Source organism: Staurois parvus, unplaced genomic scaffold (genome assembly GCF_062004578.1).
Source record: "Staurois parvus isolate SC_StPar_1 unplaced genomic scaffold, SC_StPar_1.0 ptg001192l, whole genome shotgun sequence".
NCBI classification, from domain to species: Eukaryota; Metazoa; Chordata; class Amphibia; order Anura; family Ranidae; genus Staurois; species Staurois parvus.
The window spans coordinates 2,825,871-2,847,980 of NW_028318988.1; the positions used below are offsets into that span (position 1 = coordinate 2,825,871).

The 22,110-nt window shown below is 45.4% G+C and overlaps 2 protein-coding genes across 2 annotated transcripts; both read left to right on the forward strand.

Annotated features, from left to right (window-relative positions):
- The first annotated feature begins 4,491 nt into the window (after positions 1–4,491).
- Positions 4,492–5,505, forward strand: LOC149438418 (olfactory receptor 5AP2-like). The gene has a single exon (XM_089659936.1). The coding sequence runs from the start codon at positions 4,570–4,572 to the stop codon at positions 5,503–5,505; it is 936 nt and encodes a 311-aa protein (XP_089516062.1). The 5' UTR covers positions 4,492–4,569.
- Positions 5,506–20,521: 15,016 nt separating this feature from the next.
- LOC149438419 (olfactory receptor 51E1-like) lies at positions 20,522–21,482 on the forward strand. Its single transcript, XM_089659938.1, has one exon. It carries the CDS (start codon positions 20,544–20,546, stop codon positions 21,480–21,482), a length of 939 nt encoding a protein of 312 aa, XP_089516064.1. The 5' UTR covers positions 20,522–20,543.
- The last annotated feature ends 628 nt before the right edge of the window (positions 21,483–22,110 follow it).

The window sequence follows — 22,110 nt, forward strand, 5'->3', positions numbered from 1 at the left end:
GCAGAAATTGTTCACGGCAGCTCCCATCTTGAGCCACCCAGATGCATCTCTACCTTACATACTGAAGGTAGATGCATCCGAAAATGCGGTTGGGGCGGTCCTGTCACAAAGGAAGGGGGTGAAGGAGCTTATGCACCCAGTAGCCTTCTTTTCTAGGAAGTTTACTCTGGCAGAAAAGAACTATGATATTGGAGACCGGGAGCTTTTGACAATTAAGTCAGCACTGGAAGAGTGGAGATACCTATTGGAGGGGGCCTTGCACCCGATCCTGGTCTACACGGACCAAAAAAATTTAGAGTATCTGAGGACGGCTAAGCGCCTTAGACCCCTTCAGGCCAGATGGGTTTTGTTTTGTTCAAGATTCATCTTCCACATAACATACCGACCCGGCTCTAAAAACACAAAAGCTGACGCATTCTCGTATGTTCGAGGATCCTAAGGAAACGCCTAAACCAGATACCATCCTGCCGGCAGGTAACTTCTTACTTCTGCAATCAGAGCTTTTGTCTAAATTACAAGCTGCATCCTTGGGGGCCCCAAACCCACCTGGAGTCTCGATACAGAGCAGAGAGGGACTCCTATGGAAGGGGGAACAAATCGTGGTACCTGAAGAGGCTCGGACCCTGGTCCTGGGCTACTGCCACGACCACCCATTGGCGGGCCACTTTGGAGTATACAAGACTTTGGAATTGATACAACTCACATTTTGGTGGCCGAGTATGGCTAAAGACTGTGAAGCGTATGTGAAGACCTGTGACATCTGTAACAGGAATAAGCCCACCAGGAATAAAGCTTAGGGCTTATTGCATCCCTTACTGGTGCCCGACAGGCCATGGAGCATGATTTCCATCGACTTTATAGTGGAGTTGCCACCTTCACAGAATCATGCTGCAATTTTCGTGGTGGTGGATCGCCTATAAAAAATGGCCCACTTCCTGCCACTGAAGAGTACACCTTCTGCTCCTGAGATGGCACAAATTTTTATTAAAGAAGTGGTAAGACTCCATGGGGTTTCTAAGAATATAGTTTCGGATCGGGGAGTCCAATTTACGTCAAAGTTTTGGAAGGCCTTGTGTGAAATCTTGGAAATTAAACTATCCTTCTCCTCTACGTACCACCCGCAAACGAATGGGCAGACTGAGCGGATCAACCAAATGCTGGAGCAATACCTCAGGTGTTACACCTCATTTCTTCAGAACGACTGGCTGGCACTCCTGCCCTAAGCAGAATTTGCGTACAACAATGCAAGTCACTCCGCCATTAAGCAGTCCCCATTTTTCGCCAGTTACGGTTTTCATCCCACGTTCCTGCCTGACCTGATTTCAGAAAACTTGGTTCCGGCGGGTCAAGATACCTTAAATTTCTTTGTATCCAATAACAAGTTGTTACAGGAGGCAGTGACCAAGGCCCAGGAGGATAACAAGAAGGCCTTTGATAGAAGGAGGAGAGAGGAGCTGGTCGTGCGCCCAGGAGATCAAGTCTGGTTAGCAACGACCAATCTAAAGATGGCGTTCCCATCAAGAAAATTGGCACCCAAATTCATGGGCCCATTCCGGGTGAGACGGCAGATCAATGAAGTAGCCTTTGAATTAGCACTGCGCAAATCTTTCAGGATACACCTGGTGTTCCATGTATACCTGCTGAAGCCTGCAATTCCAGATTCCTTCCTGGATCGTAGGTCAAGACCTCCGCTAGAGAATAAATCAGTTGGGCATCCGGAGGCTGCCCTTAGGGGGGGGGCAATGTCAGGGATCGTGGCGGTGCACGGGTCTGTGCATGTGCAGAATGCCGATATGCATTAGCCGGCGGGCACTAGGGCATAGGCAACAGCGGCGGTCGTGTATGCGCACTCGCAATCGCGAACGTGCGCTTGGCACCAATAACAGCACAGGGCACACTATTTAAACCAGCCCTGTGCATACCCAAATTGCTGTATGGTCTTGTTCCTGTGTTCCTGCTCGTTCTGTTCCAGTGATTGCCTTGTTGCCGACCCAGCCTGGCCCTGATCCTGTTGACCTTTGGCTCGTTCTGACTATTCTCTGCCTGATCCTGATTATTATACCCGTTGCTGAACCTGGCCTGCGACCCGATTACTCTTAGCCTGCTGCTCTGTACCGTTCCCTCCGCTGTTACCAACCTGGCCTGTCTGAATACGCTACACTCCGCCTCTTCACATCAGGCTCTCACCTGTTACTTGCCAATGGCAACTACCTCTACCACAGTTGGTTGTACCCGGGGGCCGCGACCTGGTCTCAGTCTGCTCGAAGTCCATCCCCACCATCAGGGGCTCTGGTGAAACAGCAGGCTGGGGCTTAGATTCCGCGCCCTGAGGAATTCTGGTCTGTGGGGCGCTAGAGGCTACCGCCAGTCGGCTCCTGACACAAAGCCAAGGCCTGGGGGTTGCTGAGGCCCCTGTCCATTCCTGATCGTCCCTGGGAGATGGTCGCAATGGACTTCATTGTGGATTTGCCGCCCTAGGAGGGGTTTACTACTACCATTCTGGTAGTCGTGGATCGGCTATCCAAGATGGCCCACTTTTTACCAATGGTGGGTACTCCATCCGCACCAGAGACTGCACTAACCTTCATCAAAGAGATTGTCAGGTTACATGGTCTGCCCAGTAATATCGTCTCAGACCGAGGGGTGCAGTTTACATCCAGGTTCTGGAGAGCCCTCTGCAAAGCCCTGAAGGTGGAACTTTGCTTATCATCCACCTACCATACCCAGAGTAATGGGAAAACGGAGCGAACAAACCAGAATTTGGAGCAATATTTACGGTGCTTCTCTGCTTTTTCTCAGGATGATTGGGCATCCTTACTCCCATTGTCAGAATTTGCTTACAACAATTCAGTTCATTCTGCTACAAACCAGTTGCCATTTTGGGCCAGTTATGGATTCCACCCTTCCTCCATACCTGTCACCATTCCTGAAGCTTCGGTACCCGCAGTACCAGACAGACTCTCTATGCTACAGAACAACTGTAAAGTCCTCTGAGAGTCTATACTGAAATCCCAGGCTGATTATAAGAAACACTACGACAGGAAACGGAGAGAAAACCCTCATCTGAAGATTGGAGACAAAGTTTGGCTATCAACTGCCAATCTCAAACTCCCATGCCCGTCACGTAAGTTGGGTCCAAGATACATTGGCCCTTTCTGGATCAAGAGGGAAATCAATCCAGTGGCGTTTGAGCTGTTCCTTCCGGAATCATACAAGATCCACACAGTTTTCCATGTCTCCCTACTCAAGCCAACTGTTCCTGATCCTTTTCCAAGTAGAGTAGAACCACTTCCTCCGCCGATAACAGTTGGGGAGGAGATGGAATACGAGGTTTAAGCAATTCTGGACTGCGGAAGGCGGGGAAGACAAATCCAGTACCTGGTCAGATGGAAGGGGTACCCACCAAGTATCCTGAAAAGATGGCCAAGGTGGGCATGCGGAGGCTGCCCTTTAGGGGGGGGCACTGTCAGGGTCCTGTCCAGTTCTGGAAGATCTGGCATTTCTGCCAGTACTCTACATGGCCACAGAAGTACACATCAGTCTCAGTCTGGTGCCAGACGGCCTTTATAATGAGGCTCATCACTTCCTCTAGTTGCTGGATGATCTCTAGCTCCCTGTGCCCTGTTCATTGTTCCTGTTTCCTGTGATTTTGACCTGTGATTTCCTGTTACCGACTCGGCTTGCTCCTGGACCTGTCTACTCTGCTTTACCCCTGATATGACCTTGGCTTGGCTTACGGATACCCTCTCTCTCTCGCTCCTCTGTGTATGACCTTGGCTATCCCATCTGACTACGTCTGCTCTGATTCCCACCTGGTATCTGACCTTGGCTTGAACCGACTACCCAGTAAACATCTAAATGCCGGAAGGGTTTGCATACCATGCGCAAGCACCTCCTGTCTGCAGACCTATCTCCGTGCACCAGCTGTGCTTCTGAGTGGACCACCAACCAGCACTCCTACAGGCGACCTTTGCAATGTTGGGTCTGGCTCCCGCTGTCCCACTCTCAGGGGAGTCCGGAACTTAGCCTCAAGGGAAGCCCTCTCTCCATTGGCCTCCATCACCAATGCAATTATCAGGTAAAAGTGCCCAGTAGACAAGGGGTTAAAGTGTATGTAAATTCTAATAAAAAATTGTTTTGGTCTGTTAAATATTCCACGAAAAATATATTATTATATCTGTTTGACAAAAAAAAGCTGTTAATTTTTTATACTTCTTGAAGTTCAGTTTTAAGTAGCCATGGCTAAATATATTTCTGACACTAATTAGGATACCAGCTGTGGCAGCTAATGGTCCCACTGGAAGGCTTTTTTGCAGTTGCTGCAAAAGTGCGATCTTAATTCAAAGAAAATCTTCACCTACAATATAAAAGCTTGTCTGGTTTGGAATGTTTCAGTCTTCTGATATACATAGAAGTGAAGAGGAAAGTCCTGTAGCCACAACCACATTTAAAGTATCCACAGAGTAGAATATTTCTTCTTATTTCCTTCATCTTATCCTGATTGAAATACAATGTTATGATTTGTCTACTGTGCACTGCAAGAAATAAAGTCTATCCCCAATTCTATCCATGGAGAACATAACAACCTACACCAATTTTGTCCTTTTGGGGCTTATTGAGATGGAACCATTTAGATACTTATACGCTCTACTTGCTTTTGCAGTATATTCAACTTCTTTCTTTGTGAGTTTATTTATTATCTATGTAACCTGGACAGAGAAAAGTTTGCATGAACCGATGTACATCTTTATATGTGGACTGGTCTTCAACGTGATGGTTGGGAGTTCAGCTTACCTCCCCAAGCTGTTGATTGACTTATTGTCTAAAAATTCATCTATTTCCCTCTCTGGATGTCTACTGCAAGGCTTTTGCATCCAGGCTTACTCAGCTGCTGAAGTTCTTACTTTTACTATTATAGCATATGACCGATATCTGGCGGTAGGTCACCCTCTGAGGTACCCCATGCTGATGACAAACTTGACAAGTCAAAAGTTTCTACTTGCCATATGGGTTTTTGTTCTTGTGGTAACATGTACAGTTGTATTGTTAACGGTAAGGCTGACCTTTTGCGCAGTAAATATCAACAATGTCTACTGTGAGACCATGTCTCTCCAACGACTTTCTTGTGCTGATATCACAGTTAATAATATCTATGGAACAGTATGGGCCTTGTTCATCACAATTGGCTCTGTGCTTGTGGTCATTTACTGTTACATAAGGACAATTGTCATCTGTCTCAAACTTCCTAGGGAAGCCTCTCAGAAAGCCGCCCAAACGTTGGTGACTCATGTAATTGCCTTTTCCATTTTTATGGTTGGAGCCATGTTTATTGCCTTTAGGTACAGATTAGGCAGCATTTCTCTCTCAACTGTTACCCATGTTGTCATCTCTATGAGTGGTCTGAATACATCTATTACTGTTAATCCTCTGATTTATGGAATAAGGACCAGGGCTCTCAGAATAAAAATTGTCTACATCTTAGGAAAATTCAAAATAACATCTTAGGAAATTCAAAAAAAATATTTGGTTTATAATTCCTTTGTAGGAAATTTACCATCTTTGTAACTATGCTCAATGTGTATAATAAAGTAATAGTCTTCCAAAGTACCACATCCCGGTATATCAGAAAAAAGAAAATGGAACCAGGAAGGGAAGATATTACCTCCCCTTGCTAGTCTCCAATGTATGGACTGACTTTATTGGCACACCACAAGACAACAATTAAAATTCAGTCAGTTTATTACAAAATTGCTTAACACCTTTCCGCCTGCCCATAGCAGATTGATGGCCCAGCGGAAAGTGCTTCGCACACAGCCACAGGACCATGCAGCGGCACGATCTGTTACTGGCTGTGTCCATGGGACACAGCCAATGACAAATCACTACACTGGCCCACTGCCAGTGTCATGTGATTGCTGTGACCAATCACAGCAAATCACACGACAATTGTATACAGTGGATGGCTTCCTTTCATGTCATCCATTATTTACAAATTGTGTTGTTAGCTGTGATTGGTCACAGCGGTCACATGGTGCAGACAGAGCCAATCACAGCCCATCTGAACCATGTGATGAGCTTTGGCCAATCACAGATAATCACAACAAAAGACTGAATGAATCAGTTTAATTCAGTAAAAATGGTTGCTAACATCAATGAAATATATAAGCAGTATAAGCAGTCATAATGTGTAAAAAAAAAAAAAAATCTTGATCACTTGACTAGAGTAGTACAATGTTACTATGATAACATTGTATTGCTCTGGTCAGTGTGTTGAAAAAAATAATAATAAAAAGTAAAAAAATGGAATAAAAGAGAGAAAAAATAAAAAAAAAATGGAAAAAAAATACAAATTATTATTATTTATTTATTTTTTTTTACATACTTTCACCAGTCAGTGTCCTTGATCACTGCCACAACAACACAACAAATAGGTAATTTAACAGTACTGATTGGCATATTCAAGGCTTTGGACATCTTTTTATATCCATTTCCATCTTTATAAAGTTCCATTACCTTGTTACGCAGGACTTTTGACTGTTCTTTTCTGATCCCATGGCTCAGTATCTAGCCTAGTCAGTGCTTCCATGTAAGAGCTAACAAACTCATTGACTATTTATACACTGACACTAATTGCAATTTAAAAAGACACAGATGTGGGACATTAACCTCTAACTGGCATTTTAACCCGTGTGTGTCACCTTGTGTGTCTGTACCAAGGCCAAACATTCCAGGGGAGGGAAACTTTTGATCCGGGCCATTTGGGTGATTTCTGTTATCATTATGATTTAAAAAGGAGCCAAACAACTATTTGATAATAAATGGCTTCATATGATCATCATCCTTCAATAAAATAGCATTTTCTGGCATGATCAGTCATATTTTCAATATCAATGCCAAAATTTCACAATTTCTGGGTATGCAAACTTTTGAGCACAACTGTATATTAAATACACTGTATGTTATAAAGGTAGGCCTCTCCAAATCCAGATATCAATGTGTTTTGCAGTAAGATCCCTTCATCAGGACATAAAAGGTATGCAGATTGCAACTAAATATAGAAACAAAATCAGACAAGTAAGGTATACACAGATGTGTAAATCATATATTATTGCTACGTATTTGGAGTTTGTTGATGATTTGCTCCCATTCTGTACTAACTGATTGGCAAAGTAATCTTACTGTGAACAGGGGCGGACTGATCATTTGGGAACTCGGGCACTGCCCGAGGGCCCGGGGTCAGTAGGGGGCCCCATGAGATGCCCCTGGTACCTTTCATAGGCCTTTTTGGGTGTGGTTTGAGTGTGAGTAAGGACACAGGGGCCCCATGATCCCCTATTGCCCGGGGGCCCCATGAGTTGTCAGTCCGCCCCTGACTGTGAAACATTGTGCCCTTTATATTTTAACCACTTGCCTACCGGGCACTTTCACCCCCTTCCTGCCCAGACAAATTTTCAGCTCTGTCGCACTTTGAATGACAATTGCGCTATCAAGCAACACTGTAACCATATGAAATTGTTATTATTTTTTTGAGACAGAGCTTTCTTTTGGTGGTATTTCATCACCACTGGGTTTTTTTTTTTAATTGTTTGCTAAACAAACTAAACAAGAGTGATGGGCCAGTCAAACCCCGGGTTTTTTTTCTGTCTCTTGATGTCGAAAAAGCATTTTGATAGGGTTGCGTGGTCTTATATGCAAAAGATTCTTCGGGTGGTCGGATTGCTTCCCAGGATGGTGGCCAATATATTGTATTGGACACTTGTCAGAGGCCTTTCGTATAACCAATGCCACCTGACAAGGTTGCCCTCTCTCCCCTTTAATTTTTGTTTTAACGCTGGAACCCTTTTTGAATAGAATTTGATTGCATACAGACATGAAGGGCCTTTCAGTAGGAGGTAGGGAATACAAGATGGCTGCATTTGCCGATGATCTCATGTTGTTTTTACAGTCACCTCAGCTCTCTTTGCCTTTTTGCTACGCAAATTAGACCGTTTCCATACCCTTTCTAATTTGAAGATCAACTTCCACAAATCCTATGCTCTGAATGTCTCCTTGCTGTAGTCTGTTGTGGCTCAATGTATGGAACACTTCCCATTTCATTGGCAAGACCGCGTTATTACCTATCTTGGTATACAGTAACCAATAACTCTGCACACTCCCAACTATAACACTAACTCCTAACCTAAGAAGAAAAGAAAAACCTTTCACCCTTGAAAGTAAATATAATCTGTAAACTCTTCTTTGTGATAATGCAATCTAACCCAATCCTAACATCTACACAACATAAAAGCAAAAATATGATAAATAAATATTAAATGATAAAAAAACTAAAAAAATTATTTTAAAGTCCCATAAATGTCCAAAACAATTTCTCTTTCCACCTCCAAATCACATCGTGTCACTCTGTATGTAATAGTCCAACGTAATGTATCCCAAAATCTCCGTGGACTTAAAAAAAAAATATAAACTAAAGATAGTGTATTACCTTTTAAATTTAAACAAACACAGTGCAACAAATAGTGTGTCATGCAAACTGCATACCATGTGCACTATCATGCATGTGAAGAAGAAAAAAAAATATATATATAAATTACTAATAAAATTAAATAATTTATCAATCAATAATACACGTGAACACTAAAAAAAGGTGAACACTCCAACTGCAAATGATAAACAGTGATCTCTACACAGTGCAAGTATTGTTTCACCAACTGAACCAATTAAGTATTACAACCAAAACGTGATATAATACTCCAAGATGTGCAAAATCAAGTGAATCACTCCAACTGGTGCAACAATGGATAATTACCCTATGTAGGTATTTTCAAGCCTTCCCCCAACCAATGGATACTGCCACTTTCCAGGCTTCTTAATATTCTGTTATAGTTTTTCCATGGTCCTCATAAAGTAAATTGGAGATTAAAGACTGTATATATTCCAAATATAACAATATTTATTAGGTAGCTTACATTAAAATAGATGAAAAACGGCTTCCAGCATGAGACATCATGCTGAGGCGTCAGACGTTCACAAGGGAAAAAGTCCAGGAAGTGACGAAACGCGTTGGGACACGTGACGTCTGACGCACTCACCCGGCTTAACCGGAAGTGCGATCGCGGCCATCTTTGTTTGCCACATTAGGACTACACTTAATTACTCCTCATGCTGGAAGCCGTTTTTCATCTAAGGGTAATTATCCATTGTTGCACCAGTTGGAGTGATTCACTTGATTTTGCACATCTTGGAGTATTATATCACGTTTTGGTTGTAATGCTTAATTGGTTCAGTTGGTGAATCAATACTTGCACTGTGTAGAGATCACTGTTTATCATTTGCAGTTGGAGTGTTCACCTTTTTTTAGTATTCGCGTGTATCATTGATTGATAAATTATTTAATTTTATTAGCAATTTACTGTATATACTTGATGCCCTGTATTAAATACTCCGGGCTCACTCTCCCAAAACTGAAAGGGGGTATTGGTCTCCCAGACCTCCATAGATATTACCTGGCCTGCCAATTAGTTTGTGTTGTAGACAGTGTGAAGAACCATCCCTTTGTGATAACATTTTGCCCTTTCCATTCCGGTGTTATCCCCTTGTTAAGTGGCCTTCCCATTCTACCTTTTTTAAAACTGTATATGTTCAGCAGCTGTTATGTAGACAGGCATTCTGCAGTTTGCTTGGGTAATGGGGACTTGTAGCCTTTCACTTATCCATATTTCATACTGTGCTGATTACTGCTGTATTGTACTGAGTTTTGGGTGTGGGTGGGGAACCAGGTGCCAGACTGTCTGGTTGGGGTGGCGGGGACAGGGCTTAATGGCAGCATGTAGTAGAGTTGTGTTCAATAAAGCAATGCATTCATTCACCCTACACAAAGTTCCGACTCGTGGTTTGGGTTTATCGGGGAAGGATTGTCTTTGAGCTTTAATTATTATTATTATTAATATTATTATTATTGTACAAGATTTATATAACGCCAACAGTTTGCTTAGCGCTTTACAATATAACGGGGGACAAAACAACAACAATACAGTTCAATACAAGAGGGTTAGGAGGGCCCTGCTCCTTGGAGCTTACAATCTAAAAGGGAGGGGCTAGTGGTACAAAAGGTAGTAACTGAGGGGGATGGCTGGTAGGAGGAGTAGAAGATTCCATTATTAGCTGAGGGTAGAATAGGATTCCCTGAAGAGATAGGTTTTCAGAGATAGCCTAAAAGTAAGCACAGTAGGTGATAGCCTGATAAATTGGGGTAGAGAGTTCCAGATGATGGGGGAAGCTCTGGAGAAGTCCTGGAGACAAGCATGGGAAGAGGAGACAAGGCAGCTAGAGAGCAGGAGGACATGCGAGGAGCAGAGAGTACGGTTTGGGTGATATTTGGAGGCAAAATTGATGTTGTAATTTGGGGCAGAGTTATAAATGGCTTTATATGTTATTGCTAATGTTTTAAATTTTATTCGTTGGGCAATGGGAAGCCAGTGGAGGGATTGGCAGAGAGGGGTGGCAGATACAGAACAGTTAGTAAGGTGGATGAGTCTGGCAGCAGCATCCATGATAGACTGAAGAGGGGATAGCCTGCAATGAGGTAGGCCAATGAGGAGGGAGTTACAATAGTCAAGGCGAGAGATAACCAGGGAGTGAATAAGTTGCTTAGTGGTTTCCGTGGTTAGGAACGGGCGTATCTTGGAGATGTTGCGGAGGTGAAGTCTACATGATTTGGACAGTGATTGGCTTTGGGGCTGAAAGAACAGATCGGAGTCCAGGATTACACCTAGTACCCTGTCATTAGGGGAGGGACTGATGGTTGTATTATTGGTCTTGATGGAGAAGTCAGGGGAGGGGGCACGGGCTGGAGGGAATACTAAGAGCTCTGTTTTGGAAAGATTGAGTTTGAGGAAGTGGAGTGACATCCATGCTGATATGTCACTTAGTAGGGTCGTAATGCGAGAGGAGACTGAAGGGGTGAGGTGAGGAGTAGAAAGATAAATTTGTGTATCATCAGCATATAGATGGTAGTTAAAGCCATGGGAGTTTATCAAGTGACCAAGGGAGGAGGTGTAGATAGAGAAGAGAAGGGGTCTAAGGACAGAACCTTGAGGGACCCCTACAGAAAGAGGGAGTAGACAGGAGGAGACAGAGTTATAGGTAACGCTGAAGGAGAGCTGCGATAGGTAGGAGGCGAACCCTGGAGAAAGCAGAGTCTTGCAGGCCAAGAGAGTGGAGTTTTTTAAGGAGGAGCGGATGGTCAACAGTATCAAAAGCTGCAGAGAGGTCACGTAGTAAGAGTATGGAGTAGTGGCCATTGGTTTTCGCAGTTAGTAGATCATTAGTGAGTTTTAGTAGGGCAGTTTCAGTGGAGTGTAGTGAGCTAAAGCCAGACTGTAAAGGGTCAAGAAGGTTGTTGTCAGTGAGGTAGGAGCTTAGGCGATTGTAGACTAAGCATTCTAAGAGTTTAGAGGTAAATGGCAGCAAGGAGATGGGTCTTAAGTTGTTCAGGTTAATAGGGTCCAGGGAGGGCTTTTTAAGTATGGGAGTGATGTGTGCATGCTTCAGAGGGGTGGGGAAGGCACCATTAGAGAGGGAGAGATTGAAGATGTGAGTGAGAGAGCAAAGGATAGAAGAAGAGGGTGACCATAGTAGCTGTGAGGAGACAGGATCCAGGGGGCAGGTAGTGAGACGGGCTTCTGAGAAAACCTTAGTGACCTCTTCAGTAGTAGCAAGGTCAAAAGAGAAAAGCACTGGAATGGAGTCCGCAGACAGGTGGCGCCTCTGAGAGGTATGCAAGCCTTCAGGGAAACAGAGGACCACAGAATAGTCGGTTCAAAGCCAAGGTCAAGTGCCAGCTGGAGATTGGAGCAGACGTAGTCAGAAGAGTAGCCGGGCTCATGAGAGAATATCCGTTAGCCAAGCCAGGGTCAGGTCAGGAGTCAGGCAGAGAAGACAGGTCCAAGAGCAAACCGAGTCGGTAACAGGAAATCACTAAAGCAAGGAACACAGACAATGGTACTGGGGAGCCAGAGATCAACCAGCAACTTGAGGGAGTGATAAGCCTCCTTATAAAGGCCATCTGGCGCCAAACTAGGCCAATATGTGCGCAACTATGCGCCAATGCGCATACGTGTTCCGGCTCGCGCCAATGCGCATGGATTTTTGCCAACGTGCACTTCTACGGCCATGCAGGGTACTGGTCTCCTAGAACTTCTGCTGTGGACAGAACCCTGACACTGACACTAGTCGCTGGGCAGATGAGTACCTGGACAACAGGAGGCTAACCGAGCCCGCCATTCCCCCTGCACCTTGTCTACAACCAGTGGTGCTCACTCCGGTCACCCGAGAATGCCTCTGACCACCCACACCTTCCAACAAAAGGAAGTATGGCCCACGCTGTTAGGGCTGCAATCAAACAGGGCACATCCGCATTCATTGCCCCCGGAATCCACTGAGGCCCCAGACCAGCCAACCCCCTTGGGGCACTTCCAACAGACCCACCACTCCCTATGGTCGAGCCTCTGCCTACTGCCTGCAGGACAACCCCAGTGACACTGCCTCTTCATGGGGGAATTTTACAACCAAGGATGAGGACATCGAGGTATTTAATGAGGCTAACCCTCTCGAGGCTGCCACCCCAGACACTCGCCAACATCACCAACAGGTCGTCCATGTTAACGGCCGTCAGGCCCAAGGATTACGGGACACTGAGCCACCCTCACCCTAGTCCAACCCCAACTGATACCAGACAGGGTCAAGACCGGGTGGTCTGTGGCCGTACTGGTAGTGGGAGGTTATGTCTACTGGATTCCTACCGCAAGGGCTCATCTGAACTGGGGGGCCGGGGCCAAGGACGTTGAAATTAGAGTAATGCAGAACCTGCCATCTGAGGTTCTCCTTGGAAATGATCTGGGAGTCCTGGTCTCCACTTTTGGAACTGAAACCCCTGCCGAAGCTCACCCGGTCACCACTCACCGCCAGACTAGGGAGCAAGCTGCCGCTCCACCTGCCGAGGCTCCGGTAAGAGTTGAATACCCACCTCCTGATGATCTCGCCCGTGACCTGGGATTCCCCCGCTGATTTTGCTAAAGAAACAGCCTGTGACCGGACCTTAGACCCCTATAGACAGAGAACTGGGAGTGATCCTGGGGGATTGGGAGATGTGAGGTATGAATGGGACCAGGGCAAGTTGTACAGAGTCCACGGGTTAGCGGGGGTGGGCGCTGCCCAAATACCTCACCGGCAGATGGTAGTGCCGAGGAAGTATCGGTGCGATCTCCTCCAGATTACGCATGATATTCCCCTTGCTGGGCATTTGGACAATCAACAGACCCTGCATCGCTTAACCCAGAGTTTCTTCCAGCCAGGAATATCGGGGGATGTTCGGGAATACTGTTGTTCTTCTGAGGTCTGCCAGAAGGTAGGGAAGCAGGTAGACAGGCCCAGGGTCACTCTGTGGCCCCTACCCATAGTCGGGGAACCTTTCAGCCATATCGCTGTGGACCTAGTGGGGCCCCTGAAATGGCTTAGTCTCACGGGCAAGAAGAATATCTTGACCATTGTCGACTATGCCACCCGGTATCCAGAGGCCATAGCGCTGAGTAAGTGCATAGTGCAGGCAGAAATGGTTGCTCAAGCCCTGCTGCAGATCTTTACTCGGGTAGGATTTCCTTGGGAGATCCTGACCGACCAAGGCCCGCAGTTCATGGCCAAGCTTACCCAACAACTTTGGAAGTTATGCGGGATTAGACGACTGTACAGCTCTACCTACCACCCCCAGACCAATGGGCTTTGCGAACGGTTTAACGGTATGCTGAAACAGCTCCTCCGAACCTTCACCATGTCCCATAAGGACTGGGAGCGGCATCTCCCCCACCTCTTGTTCGCCTACCAAGAGGTACCGCAGGAGTCCACTGGGTTCTCTCTCTTCACGCTGCTGTACGGCCGGAGGGTTCGGGGACCCCTGGATCTCCTACGCAAACACTGGAAGGGAGTAGTGGCCGAGGAGGGGACCTCAGTGGTGGCCTATGTGCTGGAGCTCAGGGATAGGCTTCAATGGTTGACAACCCTAGTATAGGACAACCTAGAGGCCGCCCAGAGCCAACAGAACTGGTGGTATGACCGGTCTGCCCGAAACCAAACGTTTCACTTAGAACAGAAAGTGTTGGCCTTGAAACCAGTCAGGCATGACAAATTACAGGCTGCCTGGCAGGGCCCATACCAAGTGGTGGATCAACTCTGTGATACCACATACATTGTAGTTCGCTGTTCGGATGGAAGGATCTGGTGAACCTTCCATGTGAATATGCTGAAACCGTTCATCGAACGACAGGAGGAGAGTGTAGCTGCTATTTGCGCTCTGGCTACCGATGACTCAGAAACGCTTCTTCTACCGGGGCTGCTGGGGGGACGGACAGTCCAAGCTGAGTATAGTGGACGTAGATATCAGCACATGGCTGCCTCCCGAGGCTCAGGAATAGGCCTGCCAACTGCTCCAAAAGTGCCAAGGGCTGTTCTCGTCCCTGCCCTGGTACACCACCACAACTGCCCAACGGGTAGACACGCAGGGTCAGGCCCCCCTGAAGCAGGCAGCCTACCGAGTGCCCAAGTCCGTCAGAGGGATGAGGAAAGAGATTAAGGAAATGTTAGATTTAGATGTGATAGAGCCCTCTGACAGACCCCTGGCCTCCCCAGTGGTCATGGAACCCAAGAAGGACCGAACCATCCAGTTCTGTGTGGACTACAGGAGGCTCAATGACTGGACCATGACAGATGCATACCCATGCCCTGGATAGATGAGCTGTTTGACCGGATGGCCAGAGGTAATTTCCTTACCATCATCGATCTCTGCAAGGGGTACTGGATGCAGGCGCGGTACCAAAGTTGGCATTCATCACCCCGTTCGGCTTGTACCAGTCCAGAGTCATGCCGTTTGGGATGAAGAACGCCCCAGCTACCTTTCAGAGAATTGTAGATAAGCTGCTGGATGGGCTGCAGGACTTCTCCTGCGCCTATCTAGACAATATAGCTATCTACAGTGATAGTTGGGAGGATCACCTCCGACACCTCTGGGAAGTGCTTGATAGCATTGGGCAAGCAGGGCTGACCATCCGACCTGACAAATGCCATGTTGGGGTGTCCAAGGGCCAATATCTAGGACATTGGGTAGGATGTGGGAAGCAATGACCGGCACCAGCAAAGGTGGAAGCGGTAGAAAATTGGCCCACTCCCTGAACCAAGATCCAGGTCCTTGCCTTCCTAGGCACTGCAAGGTACTACTGTAAATTCATCCCCAACAACAGCACCATTGCTAAACCCCTAACGGATCTGACCTGGAAGAATCTGCCCCGACAGGTTGTGTGGTCCCCAGTGTGTGAAATGGCTTTCCAAAAGCTCAAACATGACCTGGTCCATGCTCCCATTTTGGCCGCTCCTGACCCTTCCAAACAGTTTTGTGTTCACACAGATGCCTCCACCTCTGGATTGGGCGCTGTTCTGAGCCAAATTGGGGATGATGGGAACGACCATCTAGTGGCCTACCTAAGTAAAACTTTGTTACCCCGGAAGGTGGCCTACGCTGCTGTGGAGAAAAAATGTCTTGCCTTGGTATGGGCACTCAAGAAATTGAAGCCCTACCTGTACGGGCGCTCCTTCACCGTACTCACCGATTACAACCCCATGGCTAAACCAGGTCTCTGGGGACAATGGTCGGCTGCTGCGGTGGAGCTTGGCCCTCCAACCCTATAACTTTACCATCCAGTACCAACCGGGGAAGCAAAATGCCAATGCGGATGGGTTGTTCTGGCAAACCGAGTTGGTGAAGTAACCCTTTGAACCAATCAGCCCCAAGTGGACCCATTTGAAGGTCTCGCTGGGTCTGGTGGGTGTTACCCAACGGGGGAGCCTTGTGAAGAACCATCCCTTTGTGATAACATTTTGCCCTTTCCATTCCGGTGTTATCCCCTTGTTAAGTGGCCTTCCCGTTCTGCCTTTTTTAAAACTGTATATGTTTAGCAGCTGTTATGTAGACAGGCATTCTGCAGTTTGCTTGGGTAATGGGGACTTGTAGCCTTTTACTTATCCAGATTTCATACTGTGCTGATTACTGCTGTATTGTACTGTAGAGTTTTGGGTGTGGGTGGGGAACCAGGTGCAAGACTGTCTGGTGGGGGTGGAGGGGGCAGCATGTACTGTATAAGTAGAGTTGTGTTCAATAAAGCGATGCATTCATTCACCCTACAAGAAGTTCTGACTTGTGATATCGGGGAAGGATTGTCTTTAAGCTTTAATACCCACCTTGGCAGAGTGCTGGAAGACTAGCCGGAAAAGGGGACCATTGGCTGAGACTATACCGCGGATGCTGCATCGCTCCGCAAGAGGAAGCAGAGGTAGAATGGTTCCGCCACAGACAGGTGTATCCATGCTGTGGGGAAAGCATGGGTGGATCTGGAGAAGGATTTGTGTCATCAAAATTTGCAGTTTCTGCCCTGGACCTCTGCTCAAAATTGAAAGACATGCTACACCACCCTCTTATAGGCGTGTCACTTAAAAATTTTGTTGTCTAGTCCTGGCTCTTTAACATCCCTCTGAGATAGTAAAGATTTTCCTCCTGAGCTCTCAGACACGTTCCTAAATTTAGAGTGGCCCCACAGAGATGTTTTGAGCTGTCATTTTTTTCTTCCGGGAAATTTGTCTTGTTTACATGTCTTGAGTCCATCTCCTCTACTAAGACCTTCTCGTCCTGGACCTTGAGACAAATTAAGCATTTCCTACAACCGTGGTCTAGATCCCTAATGCCTTTTAAATCCTTGTGTATTCGAAAGAGACCCCAATACCATTTGTTTTCGACAATTTACTCCATGTTGCTGGCTTGCTCTTTGGATGTACCGGATAAGGCGAGAGGGGCTTGGGAAAAGGAGCTCCAACTCTCATTTACGGATGATGTCAGGGAAAAGCTTACTGAGTCTGTGCACAAGGGCTACCTTAACGTAGTGGTTCAGGAAAATGCCTACAAAGTTAGAACTTAATAATATAGGACTCCAGTGCTCCTGCATAAATGCCACCCCTTAGTATCTAATCTGTGTTGGAGATGTGGCAGACAGGAGGGATCTATGCTTCATATATGGTGGAGTTGTGACTTTCTGACACCCTTTTGGTCTGCTGTACATAAACTTATTTATCAAATTACTGCGTTACCCTTGAATTTCACTCCATCTCAATATCTATTGCTTCACTCTACCCTTCCTCGAAGGGCATATTTCAAATCCCTAGCCATGCACATGGTGAATGCGTCTAGAATGTGTATACCGTTCCACTGGTGCTCACAGACTGTCCCAATGATTAGAACGTGGTTTATGAGAATTAATAAAACTGAGGAAATGGAAGAGCTTATTTATGTTTCATGTGAAAATATAAAGAAATTTCACACAATTTGGTCTGACTGGATTCACATTAAGTTCACTGCGGATTATCTGGGAAGTGTTTGAATGATTGATTGAGTGACCTTCCTTTGGTCATCTAGAGATGCCCTTCTTCGGTTTTCCCCACCAGACATTTTCAGTAGGGGGGGGTTGGAATTTTGGAATTTCTGAGGCTATAGGTCATGTGCTTGTGGGAGAGGAGGACCAATTGTTTGCTACTCGCTTGTTTCTTGGTTTTTTTTTTCTTCTCTTTTCTTTCTCTCTTCCTTTTTCTTCTTTTTTTCTCTTCTCTTTCTACAGTCCTGCCATATTTGTAATCCTGGTGTACTACAGCTGAGGATGGAGTTACATTATTGATTGTTCTTTATACCTATACCAGTAGGTTGATAGAACTAATCCTCCGACAGAATATGGTTTGCATACTCCTATTCCTCTGTATTCACTCAATGTTGGACTGGATTGTATCTTGTTGTACACTGACTGTATATGACTGCTCTACACATTTTCTTTCTTTCTGATGTAATGTTTTTACTTGAAAATGATTCTGAAAGGCTATTGTTGTTGATACCATCTGTTTTCAATAAAAGACTTTATGGAAAAAAAAAATGAATGATGGGCACTGATATGTGGCACTGATAGACAGCAATGATATATAGATGGCACTGATAGCCATCATTGGTTCGCACTGAAAGGCAGCACTGATGGGCACTAATATGTGACACTGATAGGTGGCACTGTTATGTGGCAATGATGGGCACTGATAGGCTGTGCATGGACGGGGCCGGAGTGACAGCTGGTTAAAAGGTACCTGAGTGCTGTCCATAGAATAACCAGGCAACAATTCTATCGCCATGTTTACCAAACTCCAGTGAAATGTAATACCAAAATTCTAAGGTTCTCAAGCAAGCTCCCTCTCAGTAACCACACTGGCCCATGTCCCACCAAAAGGAGAGCATAGTTCCAAAAGAGCGATGTCACAGGAAAATGATCCTTCGAAGTGACTCCTAGTAAAGTTAGCATGTATTCATACTGGCCCTAGCCTCTATACGGTTCCATGTGAATGTGGCTAGGACCAGTGAAATGCTAATGGAGTGCCCAGGCTAGATGGGTAACTGAATAGGCATAAAAAAACAACTAATGACCAGCTCCTTCTGGATAACTTGAAAACACAATAAAAACACAGAGTTCATTGGGCAATGGTTCTCCTGCAGCCCCAAGTTCATGACACCTCCAATCCCTTGACAAGTTGTCTAGTAGGAGGCTGGAGCACCCATAAATAGTTTGAAGCCTGGAGCAGTGGCTGCGAGATCCTAGGTTCAGCCCTGCCAGGTTCCAGCTATAGTTTAAGTTTTAGGGGGGGCTATAGCTCACTGAAGAATACCCAGAGGAGACTGGAGGGAAGACTGTCCAGTGTTCTTGTGAGTCTGTGTCTCCCTCACTGAAGAGTGCCCAGTGGATAATCCTGTGACAGTGATCTAGGAGTTGTACCCTACTCTAAAAAAGCCCTGTATTTGTATTTATCTATGCATTAACCAGGTTGTTCCTGTCCTCCATTGAAACTTGCTATTTGAAGATTGTGATAAAATGCATAAATTTTAGGGATAGTACTGTACAGTTATTTTCCAATTGGGAATGTGTATTTACCGCCTCCCGCCCGCAATATAAGGAAATGACGGGAGGGTGGCGGTTCTCTTATTCTGGGAAGACATCCTCCCACTCTAGCTGTGCATGCGTGCCCCCCCTGGGCTCACAATGCGGTGATCGGTGGTGCGCTGTGTCCCTCAGACACAGCGGATCACCGATCGTAGTAAAGAGCCAATGACATTGGCTCTATCATGTGATCAGCTGTGTCCAATCATAGCTGATTGCATGTAAATAGGAAATGCCAGTTATTGGCAGTCCTCTCCTCACACTGACAGCGGGCGAGGAGAGGAGAGCCGGTAATCAGCATTCCTCAGAGGGGACATGTACACTGATCATCAGGGCACTGATAATCAGTGCCCTGATGATCAGTGTAGCCCCATCAGTGCCACCTGCCAGTGCCCCTAATTGCCACCTGTCAGTGCCCATAAATGCCACATACCAGTTCCCATTAGTGAACATCAATGTCACATATCAGTGCCCATCAGAACTGCCTTTCAGTGATCCCTATCAGTTCCAGTAAGTGCTGCCTATCAGTGCCACTCAGTGCCGCCTATCAGTGTTTGTCAGTTCTGCCTATCAGTGCCAGTCAGTGCTGCCTATCAGTGCCCATTACTGCCGCCTATCAGTGAGATATATGAGTGCTGCCTTTCAGTGCCCATCAGTGATGCCTGTCAGTGCCCACCAGTGCCTCCTCATCATTGCCCATTAATGCAGCCTATCAGTGCCCATCGCTGCAGCCTCATTAGTGCACATCAGTGAAGGAGAAAAATTACTTATTTACAACATTTTACAACAGAAACTAAGAATTTTTTTTAATTTCAGTCTTTTTTAGTTTGTTTAGCAAAAATAAAAATCCCAGTGGTGATTAAATACCACTGAAAGCTCTGTCTCAAAACATTGTTAAAAGTTTTGTTTGGGTACAGTGTTGCATGACCGCGCAATTGTCATTCAAAGTGCGACAGTGTTGAAAACTGAAAAGTGGCCTGGGCAGGAAAGGGGTAAAAGTGCCCAGTAGGCAAGGGGTTAAAGTGTATGTAAATTCTAACAAAAAAAATATTTTTGGTCTGTTAAATATACCACAAAAAGTGTATTATATCTGTTTGACAAAAAAAAGGTTATTCATTCTTTTTTTTTTACTTCTTGAAGTTCGGTTTTACGTAGCCATGGCTAAATATATTTCTGACACTAATTAGGATACCAGCTGTGGCAGCTAATGGTCCCACTGGAAGGATTTTTTGCAGTTGCTGAAAAAGTGCGATCTTAATTCAAAGCAAAGCTTCACCTACAGTATAAAAGCTTGTCTGGTTTGGAATGTTTCAGTCTTCTGATATATATAGAAGTGTAGAGGAAAGTCCTGTAGCCACAACCACATTTAAAGTATCCACAGAGTAGAATATTTCTTCTAATTTCCTTCATGGTATCCTAATTGAAATACAATGTTATGATTTGTCTACTGTGCACTGCAAGAAAGAAAGTCTATCCCCAATTCTATCCATGGAGAACATAACAACCTACACCAATTTTGTCCTTTTGGGGCTTATTGAGATGGAACCATTTAGATACTTATACGCTCTACTTGCTTTTACAGTATATTCAACTTCTCTCTTTGTGAGTTTATTTATTATCTATGTAACCTGGACAGAGAAAAGTTTGCATGAACCGATGTACATCTTTATATGTGGACTGGTCTTCAACGTGATGGTCGGGAGTTCATCTTACCTCCCCAAGCTGTTGATTGACTTATTGTGTAAAAATCCAACTATTTCCCTCTCCGGATGTCTACTTCAAGGCTTTTGCATCCAGAGTTATTCTGCTGCTGAAATTATTACTTTCACTATTATAGCATATGACCGATATCTGGCGGTAGGTCACCCTCTGAGGTACCCCATGCTGATGACAAACTTGACAAGTCAAAAGTTTCTACTTTCCATATGGGTTTTTGTTCTTGTGGTAACAGGTACAGTTGTATTGTTAACGGCAAGGTTGACCTTTTGCGCAGTAAATATCAACAATGTCTACTGTGAGACCATGTCTCTCAATCGACTTTCTTGTGGTGATATCACAGTCAATAATATCTATGGAACAGTATGTGCTTTGTTCGTTGTGATTATCTCTGTGCTTGTGGTCATTTACTGTTACATAAGGACGATTGTCATCTGTCTCAAACTTCCTAGGGAAGCCTCTCAGAAAGCCGCCCAAACGTTGGTTACTCATGTAATTGCCTTTTCCATTTTTATGGTTGGAACTATGTTTATTGCCTTTAGGTATAGATTAGGCAGCATTTCTCTCTCAACTGTTGCCCATGTTGTCATCTCTATGAGTGGTCTGAATACATCTATTACTGTTAATCCTCTGATTTATGGCATAAGGACCACGGCTCTCAGAATAAAAATTGCACACAATCTGCACAACATCTTGGGAAAGTCAAAATAACATACTTGGTTCATAACTCCTTTGTAGGAAATTTACCATCTTTGTAACTTTGCTCAATACTTATAATAAAGTAATACAGTCTTCCAAAGTGCCACATCCCAGTGTATCAGAAAAAAGAAAATGGAACCAGGAAGGGAAGATAATACCTCCCCTTGCTAGTCTCCAATGTATGGACTGACTTTATTGGCACACCACAAGACAACAATTAAAATTCAGTCAGTTTATTACAAAATTGCTTAACACCTTTCTGCCTGGCCATAGCAGATTGACGGCCTGGTGGAAAGTGCTTTGCACATGGCCACGGGGCCACGTACCAGCGTGATCTGTCACTGGCTGTTTCAATGGGACACAGCCGATGACAAATCACTACACTGGCCCATGGTCCCTGCTGCACTTACCTCCATGCGGGATGAGCTATTACTGCCCACATAACTGGAACAGTGGTTCAGGGATTTGAAATCCCTGCTTTTCTCCCTCTTCTTTTGCAGCACTTTCAGGACAGATCAGAGCGCTTCTTATTGGTTAGCACCGGCACACTATCACTTTGATCCATCCCAGAAGTGCTGCACAGAGAAGAGGGAGAAAAGTGGGTATTTTGAATACCCAGACCACTACACCGTGTCTGCCG